At 41.4% G+C, this 12,210-nt stretch overlaps 1 protein-coding gene across 6 annotated transcripts in view; it reads left to right on the forward strand.

The window, feature by feature from the left end:
- The window catches only part of SEMA6D (semaphorin 6D), a 94,581-nt gene that overhangs the window by 59,891 nt on the left and 22,480 nt on the right, over positions 1–12,210 (forward strand). For all 6 annotated transcript variants that reach the window (XM_070763168.1, XM_070763172.1, XM_070763170.1 and 3 more), the window contains 5 exons: positions 411–530; positions 4,839–4,927; positions 9,004–9,221; positions 9,772–9,903; positions 10,817–10,972. In XM_070763168.1, the coding sequence (XP_070619269.1) occupies positions 411–530; positions 4,839–4,927; positions 9,004–9,221; positions 9,772–9,903; positions 10,817–10,972 (715 nt within the window). The remainder of the gene's footprint in view (positions 1–410; positions 531–4,838; positions 4,928–9,003; positions 9,222–9,771; positions 9,904–10,816; positions 10,973–12,210) is intronic.

Consider the following 12,210-nt stretch of genomic DNA (forward strand, 5'->3'; position numbering starts at 1 on the left):
TTAAAAAAAACTTTCCTGAGGTAATAATAAAGCTTTTTCTGAGGTAATAATAAAGCTTTTTCTGAGGTAATAATAAAGCTTTTTCTGAGGTAATAATAAAGCTTTTCTGAGGTAATGAAGCTTTTTCTGAGGTAATAATAAAGCTTTTTCACATTTCCAAGAACCTGTTTGCTCTGTCCTACGAGGCGTTTTCTTCACTGGGCTCTGATGAGCCTTCCAACTCTAAATTAAACAGTATGAATAAATATATAACATGATTGAGATAATGGCAGCGTGGGAGGCAGGGGGGAAGAAAGGTAAAAATTATATAAATAGCTGTTGATGGAGAAGATGACAAGAACGCTGCAGCAATACAAGGAGGCGGCATCACTGTTGCAGCTGAACGTTCTTTGTGCCTTCGTTTCTTCTAGATGGCAAGCTCTATTCTGCCACCGTTGCGGATTTCTTGGCAAGCGACGCCGTTATTTACCGGAGCATGGGCGACGGCTCAGCCTTGCGAACAATAAAATACGATTCCAAGTGGATAAAAGGTACTTCTGTCGAAAGTTGAATCGCTACCTGCAATTTGCCTCTTTTTCCGTCCCCCCATAGCCTTTGTTTGCCAAATTAAGAGAGTTGGAGTACACGTTTCCGGAAAGTCGTGATTTGTCGCCTTTCTGAATATTTGAATTTCAATCCATTGTTCACAGGCGTCCTGAATTGGAAGCATGCTTTTTGGATTAAGAAAAGGGGGGAGGTACGTTTGCTCTTCCCCCCTTCCTCGCCAAAGAAAGTCTGGGTTCTCCTCACCCCTTGTGGGCCACTTAGCAATCAGCAGCTCTCCGACAGCCTGCCAAGAACAGCTATTCTAATTTCCTCTCCCTGCTACCCTTCAACCAGCAGGCAGTGATGTGGGCATTTTAGGTGGTTTCTTTGCCGAAACTAAAGCTTTCAACAGCTGGAGTTTCATTTCTTCATTTCCGTGTATGAATTGTGCTCCAAATGGATTCATGCTTAGGTTTTAATTTACATTCCCTGACTTTAAAAACTAAAAACTAAAAGCAAAAAAGCGTGCTTTGGAGTTTAGCTTCTGGATTCTAGGGAATTGTAAATCTCTAATGCTGTCATAGGCTTTGCATACTTTTTATAGGGAGATATTGATTTTTTTTAAAAAATGTTATCTCTTTCCACCACTCCCATCTTCTTTTGCGAGATTTGTTTTTCTTTTTTTAAGAGGGAGGCTAAAAATACAGGAAGTTGTAGAGACTCGTATTGTTTAGCCAACTTGGAAAACATTTGGAAGGAAGGAAGGAAGGAAGGTAGGTAGGAAGGAAAGAAAGAAAGAAAGAAAGAAAGAAAGAAAGAAAGAAAGAAAGAAAGGGATGTGGATTAAGTAAATAAGAATATTGATTTGTGGATCAGCTCTTAAGTGCTCATCTTTTTTCCGTTTTGGAGGTCTTCAGATTCACAAACTCCCGTTAGCAAAGAATTGCTGTTTAAAGTGATGGTTTTCAATCTTGACCTATAAAGTCCTTCATGTCATCGGACCAGAATATCTCCGGGACTACTTTCTGCTGCACGAATCCCAGCGACCGATTAGGTCCCACAGAGTTGGCCTTCTCCGGGTCCCGTCGACTAAACAATGTCGTTTGGCGGGCCCCAGGGGAAGAGCCTTCTCTGTGGCAGCCCCGACCCTCTGGAACCAGCTCCCCCCGGAGATTAGAACTGCCCCCACCCTCCTTGCCTTTCGCAAACTCCTTAAAACCCACCTCTGTCGTCAGGCATAGGGGAACTGAAATATCTTCCCCAGGCCTATACTGTTTATGTAGGGTATGTTGTGTGCATGTTTTTTTTTAATTATGGGTTTTTAGCTTTTTAATTATTGAATTTGTATTATATATTGTTTTCTGTTGCTGTTGTGAGTCGCCCCGAGTCTGCGGAGAGGGGCGGCATAGAAATTTAATAAACAAACAAACAAACAAACAAGCAAGCAAATAAATAATGTGAAGATACGTGGACATCAGCTCCCAGAATTCCCCAGCCAGTATGCTGGGGAACAGTCGAAATGCAGTACAATCCAATTGCTGGCGTGCTACTTAAGGAATTATGGGAATTGAAGTCTTGAAGTTACCATGGTTGAAAAAACCCCAACCGATTTAGAGAGTTGGCTATTGATCACCATGGCATTGACCTCAAACACCTCTGGAAGTGGTCAAGTTGGAGAAATATGTTGCAAATTATGCCCAGTCTTCCCTATATTTAGTGGAAACAAGCCAGGTTTATAACGATCCAAGTTGACTGGCTTTGGGTAACTGGGGTTCAGATGTAATTAGCATTTCGGCAATTAGCAATTGTTGCATTATCCAGGCATCTCTGTGGCGATATAACACAAACAGCTTTTTATTCCCAGAACTGTGGCTGGGTGGTGCTATAAACCACTGGAGCAGAAATGCTCAATGCTCAGCTGTAGTTTTCCAAACACTCCAAACTTCCAAACTCCTCTCAGGAGAGCAGGAGGCTTTGCACAGTTCAGTGGAAGTGAGTCCCGTAATGATTAACTTGTTTTTATTTACTCAGACAAAATGGAGTCAATGAGCACAAATAAGAGTTTTTAGATTCTCCACAGTTGTCTTCCCATGCTAAATCTGACAGTTCCTGTCAAGGATTAGCTCAATCCTAGGTGATATTTCATTGGGTTACCATACAAGGTAATAAAAGGATGTAAGCATGTTAAATGCTGAGTCATAGGGAGCAGCCTGCAACCTGATTGGGCCAGAGCATTATAAAATGCAAAGCCCCTTTACAATGGGTGTGGTTTGGTTTTGCGGTTTGTTGGTTTGGTTGGCGGTGTGGTGTTGTTAGTTGGCAGTTTGAATGTGAGTTAAGTGAGTTAAGTATTGAGTTAGAGCTGTAGTGTTGATACGGAGTAACCTGGTTTGGCTTAGTATCTACGTTCAAGTAAGCTTTACTGCATGTAGCTAAAGTAAAGTTTGTTCCTGTAAATAGAAGACTAAGACAGAAGATATTTTGTTTGCACTGAAAAGTAAAACTGTTTGCTACTGTTTTTTCTACATAAGTGTCATTTATCTGCACTGGTTCCTTAATTGCTATAAATTCTGGTAACTAGACAAGTCCTTGTCCGAGTTTTTCTATTCCAAACTTTCAACATAGAACAAATAAAAGGAAACCTACTTTTTTTGTTGTTCAATTTGGCCCAAGGATAAAGAATAAAGAATCCTCCAATCAATCAACTCAGCAAATGAATGAAGCTGTAGTAACAAAGACCATGGAGCTGTAACCCAATTCCTTGGGGGGCTTTTTACTGTCCATCTTGTCTGTCCTTATACTATTTCCTGTGTTTTATCTTAAGATGGATACATGTTTGTCCCAGGCATATTTACAGTTACTGTGGATTTACCAACCACGTCTGCTGGACATTTGTTCCAAGCATCAACTACTCTTTCAGTAAAGTAATATTTTCTCACGTTTAATCCCCAAATATATGGCATGCATCCTCCAAATTCCTAGTACAGTCCCTTTCATTTCCCATTAAAAATTGCTTTTGGGTACCAAATTTGCAGGGAAAGTCTTTTTACTGAACCAAGCAAAACAGCGGCAGTAGATTAGATAAACCAATAATTGGATTCTCGGTTCCTGATTCCATTAGTCCGATGAGCTAAATATAGGCTACTTGTCACCTTACAGCAGAGGACCAAAGTTCATCTAAGGATTTTCCCCAACCCTTTCCACAAATGATGGAGACTGAATCTAGGCATGTAACTTTCTCCATGCACTCTGTAGAATCGGGTCTACAACATACCACAAATCAAGAATTAACTCCATAGGAAAACTACAATATATCTACACTTTATTGAGTCTGTAGTAACGGAAACCTTGCAAGCAAAGATTGTTTGCTTTTGCCTTCCGCTCTAGCTATCTTTTCCTGGGTTTAATGAGGGAGTTTTGTTGAAGGAAGGAGATTATATTATAATTTAGCCTTTTTAAAGGCTTATAAGGCAGTTCTGTCTCTTTTCCCATCTCTTAAAAATAATGAATAATATAAAGTAGGAAAAAAAGAAACAAAAAAGATGAAAAAACACAAGTAAACAAAATTAACAAGCGCCATAACATTATGTAAATTAAATTAAAATTCTCATTTTAAAGTTGGTGATGTTAAAACCAATTATGTTTAGAGTTTAGAGAGAGGGAGGGAGGGGAGGGAGGGAGGAAGGAAGATAGATTAAAGCGAAAGAGGGAGGGAGGATGGAATGAAGGAAGGAAGGAAGTAAAATGAGAGGGAGGGAGGATGAGAGGGAAGGAAGGAAGATGAAAGAGAAGGAGGGAGGAAGGAAGGAAGATAGATAGATAGATAGATAGATAGATAGATAGATAGATAGATTAAAGCGAAAGAGGGAGGGAGGATGGAAGGAAGGAAGGAAAATGAGAGGGAGGGAGGATGAGAGGGAAGGAAGGAAGATGAAAGAGAAGGAGGGAGGGAGGGGGGAAGGAAGGAATGTAGATAGATAGATAGATTAAAGCGAAAGAGGGAGGATAGAAGGAAGGAAGGAAGGAAAATGGGAGGGAGGGAGGATGAGAGGGAAGGAAGGAAGATGAAAGAGAAGGAAGAAGGATGGAAGGATGGAAGGAAGGAAGGAGGAAGATAGATTAAAGCAAAAGAGGGAGGGAGGATGGAAGGAAGGAAGGAAGGAAGGAACCCAACAGAAAGGATACCAAAGAAACATCACCATCCTTTCTAAGACCCGAGGTGGTTTTAATCAGAATAATTCAACGTCTGTTTTTTTTTAAACTGTCCATTAGCAAAATGTTTTGACTGCTTTCCTTCCCCTTGTGCCTTTCAGAGCCCCATTTCCTTCACGCCATCGAATACGGGAACTTTGTTTATTTCTTCTTTCGAGAGATTGCGGTGGAACATAACAATTTAGGCAAGGTAAGAATAAATGCAGCCGCTTGTTACGATAAGTGGCACAGAGTCTCGGAATTGATTCCTTGGGTGTGAAAACAAAGGCGTGGACTGCCTTCTACTTGTTTGATTTGTTTCTGCATGGGTGGTATTTTCATACTTGGGCTCACTGGAGAAGGCTGTGGAATGCTCTCCTGTCGTTTCCCCCTTTTTCTCTTTTGCTTGTGCACGCTGTTTTGTCCTCAAACCAAGACTTCACGTTCAGTTATACTTTATTATGCTTGAAAATGTAAGTAGCATCCCCAACGGTCACAGGTGGTAACCTTTCTCCTCTTCGTTTTGTCTCTCTCAAAAGCCACATCTGTTGTTTTGTTTACCTTTTTGTATTATTTTGTGCCACGCAAAATATAACACAGCCATAGCGTTATTCACATTTGGCTTAAGACACAACCCAGAGACACAGCATTCGCTGGCTGGGGAATTCTGGGAGTTGAAGTCCAAATATCGTCAAGTTGCCAAGGTTGGGAAACACTGGTCTGGAGGACAGAAAGGAAAGGGGGGGGCGGACATGATCGAAACATTTAGATATGTTAAAGGGTTAAATAAGGTTCAGGAGGGAAGTGGTTTTTTAATAGGAAAGTGAACACAAGAACAAGGGGGCACAATCTGAGGTTAGTTGGGGAAAAGATCAGAAGCAACGTGAGAAAATATGATTTGACTGAAAGAGTAGTAGATGCTTGGAACAAACTCCCAGCAGACGTGGCTGTTAAATCCACAGTCACTGAATGGAAACATGCCTGGGATAAACATCTATCCATCCTAAAATAAAATTTAGGAGATAGTATAAGGGCAGACGAGATGGACCGTGTTTTTTTCTGCCGTCAATCTTCTATGTTTCTATGTTTCTTGAGGGCATAGCTCTCTCTCTCTCTCTCTCTCTCTCTCTCTCTCTCTCTCTCTCCCTCTCTCTCTCTCTCAAACACAAACACACATACATACACTCATATACACAAACAGAGAGAGAGAGTAAGAGAGAGAGAGAGAGTAAGAGAGAGAGAGTAAGAAAGAGAGAGAGAGAGAACCTTCGCTGTGACCCCTTAAAGCCTCTCCAAAAATCGCTGGCAATTTTGTAATCTTGACTATGTCAGAAGGGGTAAATACAGTGAATTAGAATTAAAACAAATATGTTTATCTCGGGCCCATCCACTTGTTGGAATGCAGCTGGAATTCCACTGAAAGCCAAGAACACTGTCATACCCTCCGGCATAAACACTCTAAAATCAATCTCATGAACAAAGTGATAGATAGAAAGGGTGGGTGAATTATTCCTGGGCTCAATCCAAATCAAAGGTACTTTTTCCAAAAGGCAACTGGACTTCTTTGGAGTTTTTTTTTCTTTGAAGATGTTTTGCTTTTCAACCAAGAGGATTCTTCAGTTCTCTAAATCCAAGTCAGGATCAATTAATTATTTGGCTAAATTGATGCTCTTGCTAGATTGTATATTTGTGGCTGATTTTAACCCTGTTATTGTAATATCTGAAGATCTGACTACGATAATCAACAAGACCTGGCCATACATGTTATGCATGGGTTTTATTGTTTTATTTTAACTGTTTTAAACTGTTTTTATAGGTTTGCTTTTTGTACCTTGGATATTATGGTTGTGAGCCTCCCAAGTCCCTAGAGAGTGAGCGGCATTCAAATTCAAATAATACAATACAATACAATACAATTTATTTATTTATTTATTCATTCATTCATTCATTCATTCATTTGTTCAATACACAAATACATAGGAAGAAAAATAGACATGTAGTAATATATATAAGGGTAAAAGTGAACTTAGGGGAGAGGATATATGAAAGAAAGAAAATATATATGATAAGTGAGAGAAAGGAAAGACAATTGGACAGGGGACGAAAGGCACACCAGTGCACTTATGTACGCCCCTTACTGGCCTCTTAGGAACCTGGAGAGGTCAATCGTGGAGAGTCTAAGGGAGAAATGTAGGGGGTTAGGGGTTGACGCAATTGAGTCTGGTAATGAGTTCCATGCTTCGATAACTCGATTGTTGAAATCATATTTTTTACAGTCAAGTTTGGAGCGGTTGGTATTAAGTTTGAATCTGTTGCCTGCTCTTGTGTTGTTGCGGTTGAAGCTGAAGTAGTCATTGACCGGTAGGACATTGCAGCATATGATCTTGTGGGCAATACTCAAATCGTGTTTTAGGCGCCGTAGTTCTATACAATACAATACAATACAATACAATACAATACAATACAATACAATACAATACAATACAATATAGGTACTGATGAGTCAATACAAAATGCTTGCATTGACCTGCATTCATCTTTTGGCTGTATTTTTTTTAAATCCAATCGAACTTATTCCAATCTGACTTGGTTCAAAAATAAGATTTTATAAGGATGAGATGGATTTCATGTGTTGTTGTTTTTCCCCCCAAACCAGCTTCAAATTAAAACACATTTCTTTTCAGGCATAGAAGCCTTTGCATTATCTGATTCAACAATGCATTTGGCCATTTGGAGAATCCGTTCAAATGGAAAGATTCAATGAAATCCTCCTTGAACCGACTTTCCAAACTAGAGATTTGCCTATCTCTTTTCTATCCATCCATCGACTTTGTCTGTCTTCACCAAGGCTTTTACAATTGTGATGATTGTGATTATGGCTATTGTTTATTTGTTTATTTATTTATTTAATTTGTTTTGTCAAGTACATATTGGTGGTATACAAAGATATAACAATGTTTACAATGATGCTAGTGAGAGGGAAACATTAGGAAAGGGGACGGAAAGCACATTGGTGCACTTATGCACGCCTCTTACTGTCCTCTTAGGAATCGGGTGAGGTCAACAGTGGATAGTCTAAGGGAAACATTTGGGGGTTAGGTGATGATAATACAGAATCATGTAGTGAGTTCCATGCATTAACTACTCGATTACTAAAGTCATATTTCCTGCAGTCGAGTTTGGAGTGGTTTACTTTAGGTTTGTGTCTGTTGTGTGCTCATGTATTGTTGTTGTTGAAGCTGAAATAGTCATTGACAGGAAGGATGTTGTAGCAAATGATTTTATGGGCTATGCGTAGGTCGTGTTTAAGGTGACATAGTTCTAAGGCTTTCTAAACCTAGGATTGTAAGTCTAGTTGCGTGGGGTATTCGGTTGCGAGTGGAGGAGTGGAGGGCACTTCTCATAAAGTAACTAAGTCTAAGGGTAAAGTTTTGGGGGTTAGGTGATGATACCACAGAGTCAGGTAGTGAGTTCCATGCATCAACTAATCAGTTACTAAAGTCGTATTTCCTGCAGTCGAGTTTGGAGTGTGTACTGTCGGGCTCTCTGGTAGAATCCTTCCCAAAATTCACAGGTACAAATTTCAGACACACACACGTTTGAAAATTCAAAACAATGTTCTTTATAATGAAAATTCACTTAAACCAAGCCCTCTTTTGGTATAGCAAAGAGCACTCGTCTCCAACCAAACTGGTAATTTGTCCAAGTCCCTTATCAGTTCTGTGATACTTAGCTTGCAGCTGTGAGGCAATTCACAGTCCTTCTTCTTTCACAAAGTGAAACACACTTTGCTCTGCTTTAGTTTCAAAGCAGGGAAAAATCAGCACACAAAAAGTCAAAGTCAGTAAAGCAGTCACGAAACACAATGATCAGATAATCCTCTACAATGGCCAAACCCACAGGCTGCTATTTATAGCAGCCTCACTAATTACCACAGCCCCAATGAGGTGGCCTCATTTTCTTTGATAATAATCTCTCAGTTGTTGCTGCCTATGCATCGCTCTCCGCATGCGTGGCTGTATCATTAACTCTTGTTCTGAATCCAAGGAGGAGCTAGATAATTGATCTCCTTCTGAGCTGTCTGCCCCACTCTCCTCCTCCCTGTCACTCATGTCTTCTTGGTCAGAGGAGCCTTCATCATCAGATTCCACCGGGGGCAAAACAGGCCTGCAGCATGTGGATGTCTCCCCCACATCCACAGTCCTTGGGGCAGGAGCTGGGCCAGAGCTAACCACAACAGGAGTGGTTCACGTTGAGTTTGTATCTGTTCTTGCTCTTCTCCTTCAGGCTGTGTATTCCCGCGTGGCTCGCATTTGCAAAAACGACATGGGAGGCTCTCAGCGGGTGCTGGAGAAACACTGGACCTCCTTCTTAAAAGCACGTCTCAACTGCTCAGTGCCTGGGGATTCGTTTTTCTACTTCGATGTGCTGCAGTCTATCACAGACATCATTGAAATCAGTGGCATCCCTACCGTGGTCGGTGTTTTCACCACACAGCTGAACAGGTGAGAGAGGGACAAACCTTAACCTCATAGAGCAATGAGGGCGAACCTTTTTTTCCTCCGGTGCCGAAAGAACTGGGCGCGCACTATAACATATGCGTGAGTGCCCATACCCATAATTCAATGCCTGGGGAGGGCAAAAAGAGCTTTCCCACCCCCATCTCCCTGGAGGCCCTCTGGAGGCCGGACATGGCCTGTTTCTCAGCTTCTGGTGGCCCAGTAAATTCGTGTTTTGCCCTCCAAAGGCTTCCCTAGAGCCGAGCGGGAGGGTAACAACGCCTTCCCCCATCCCCCTGGAGGCTCTCTGAAAGCCAAAAACGCCCTCCCAGAGCCTCTGTGCAAGCCAACAATCAATTGGCGGCACATAAATGCACATTGGAGCTCAGCTAGGGCAACGGTTCGCGTGCCAGCAGATATGGCTCCGTGTGCCACCTGTGGCACCCATGCCATAGGTTCACCATCATTGTCATAGAGGCAAGTCCTGCCAACCACACATGACCCAGTTTCTTTTTTTTCTCCCTGACTGCCTCTTCGTCTTCTTCATCTTTGACAGCATCCCTGGCTCGGCAGTTTGTGCTTTCAACATGGAAGACATTGAGAAAGCCTTCAAAGGGAGATTTAAAGAGCAGAAAACCCCCGACTCTGTTTGGACAGCTGTACCCGAAGACAAAATACCAAGGCCAAGGTAAAATATTTGTCGACGTGGGCTGTGCAAAGCTTCACTGATTTGATTCGAAGGTGTTTTGTGTGTGTGTGTGTGTGTGTGTGTGTATGCATACACACACACACATCTCTCTCTCTCTCTCTCTCTATCTATCTATCTATCTATCTATCATCTATCGATCTATCTCCTATCTCTCTCTATCTCTATCTATCTATCTATCTATCTATCTCTATCCATCTATCTCCTCTCTCTCTCTCTCTCTCTCTCTCTCTCATCTATCGATCTATCTCCTATCTCTCTTTCTCTCTCTCTCTCTATCTATCTATCATCTATCGATCTATCTCCTATTTATGTCTATCCATCTATCTCCTATCTTTCTCTATCTCTCTCTCTATCATCTATCCATCTATCTATCATCTATCGATCTATCTCCTATCTCTCTCTATCTCTATCTATCTATCTATCTATCTATCTATCTCTATCCATCTATCTCCTATCTCTATCTATCTATCTATCTATCTAATCCCCCCCTCTCTCTATCAATCAATCTATCATCTATATATCTATCTATCTGTCTCCTCTCCCTATATATGTGTGTGTGTGTGTGTGTGTGTGTTTCTGTTGGAGCAAGGCCGAAATAACGCTATCCTAGTCTCCCTTAATTTTAAATATTCAGCAAAAACATTTGATTATACATAGAGAGAGAGAGAGAGAGAGAAGATAGATAGATAGATAGATAGATAGATAGATAGATAGATAGATAGATAGATAGATAGATAGATCCATCTATCTCTATCTCCTATCTATATCCAGCCAGCCAGCAGTTTTCTGTCGGACTCTGAATTTATGGTTCCTCCCTTTTTTTTTTCCTCTCGCTATTTTTACTTTAAAAGAAAAAAAAACATCGGGGAAAAAATTGTTGCTTTCCTTCCAGACCTGGTTGCTGTGCAAAGCATGGTCCGGCAGAGGCTTACAAAACCTCCATTGATTTCCCAGATGAAACGCTTTCTTTCATCAAGTCCCATCCTTTGATGGACTCCGCCGTTCCATCTGTCATCGAGGAGCCGTGGTTCACAAAGACACGAGTCAGGTAAGAGCCACGGCTTGGGCACTGGGCCAAGGAGCAACGGGTCCAAAATAGAATCCAACTCCCCCCCACTCCCCCAATAAGGACAGAAGGCTTCCCAGAGTTGAGAAGAGGCAGACAATGTTTGGGGATTTTTGCAGATTCGTTTGCTAGAAGTAGCAATGGCCCTTAGACTTAGATAGCGCTTTACAGTTCTTTCCCAGCTCTCTCTGAGTTTAAGTTAAAGGGGAGTGGGCTGTCGTAGTTAACAACAGTTCGTATTTCTGGAGGTTTTGCTCATTGTGTTTCATATAGAGGGGCTGCCTCTGAAAAGTGTTCGGAAACTTCAGATTGTGCAGAACATGGCCGCGAGAGCCATCGTGGGGCTTCCTAGATTCGCCCACATTTCTGCAACACTCCGCGGCCTGCATTGGCTGCCAATCAGTTTCCGGTCACAATTCAAAGTGTTGGTTATGACCTTTAAAGCTCTGCATGGCATTGGACCAGTGTATCTCCGGAACCGCCTGCTCCCGCACGAATCCCAGCGACCGATAAGGTCCCACAGAGTTGTCCTTCTCCGGGTCCCGTTGACCAAACAATGTTGTCTGGCGGGCCCCTTATCTGTGGCAGTCCCGGGCCTCTGGAATCAACTCCCCCCGGAGATTAGAACTGCCCCCACACGCCTTGTCTTTCGTAAATTACTCAAGACCCATCTATACCGCCAGGCATGGGGGAGTTGAGACACCTTTCCCCCAGGCTTTTTTTTATATTTATGTTTGGGTATGTATATGTTGTTTGCTTTTTTAAAATATGATAGGGTTTTATGTGCTTTTTAATATTAGATTTGTTTTCGCTGGAATATTGTTTTTATTATTGTTGTGAGCCGCCCCGAGTCTTCGGAGAGCGGTGGCATACAAATCTAATAAATTGAAATTGAATTGAATACCACAAAGACAGAACTTAATTGGTAGCCTTTCGGCTGGGAACTCAGGGCTTTGCAATCATCGTTTCTTTTTAAATATTTTTATTAATTTTCCACTTTTAAAAAAGAAAACACAATAGTAAGCACAGATGAAAATCAAAGAAAATTAAATTAATAGTAGTATATACAGATATTAGCATTATATTAGCATTAAAGTCACTACATTTATAATATATTAATTATACACCAGACTTTCCATCCTTCCAACATGGGTAAAATGAGGACCCGGATTGAGTCTTCGGAGAGGGGCGGAATACAAATCTAATAAATAAAAATAAAT

This window comes from Erythrolamprus reginae, chromosome 10 (assembly GCF_031021105.1).
Source record: "Erythrolamprus reginae isolate rEryReg1 chromosome 10, rEryReg1.hap1, whole genome shotgun sequence".
In the NCBI taxonomy this organism is placed as follows: Eukaryota; Metazoa; Chordata; class Lepidosauria; order Squamata; family Dipsadidae; genus Erythrolamprus; species Erythrolamprus reginae.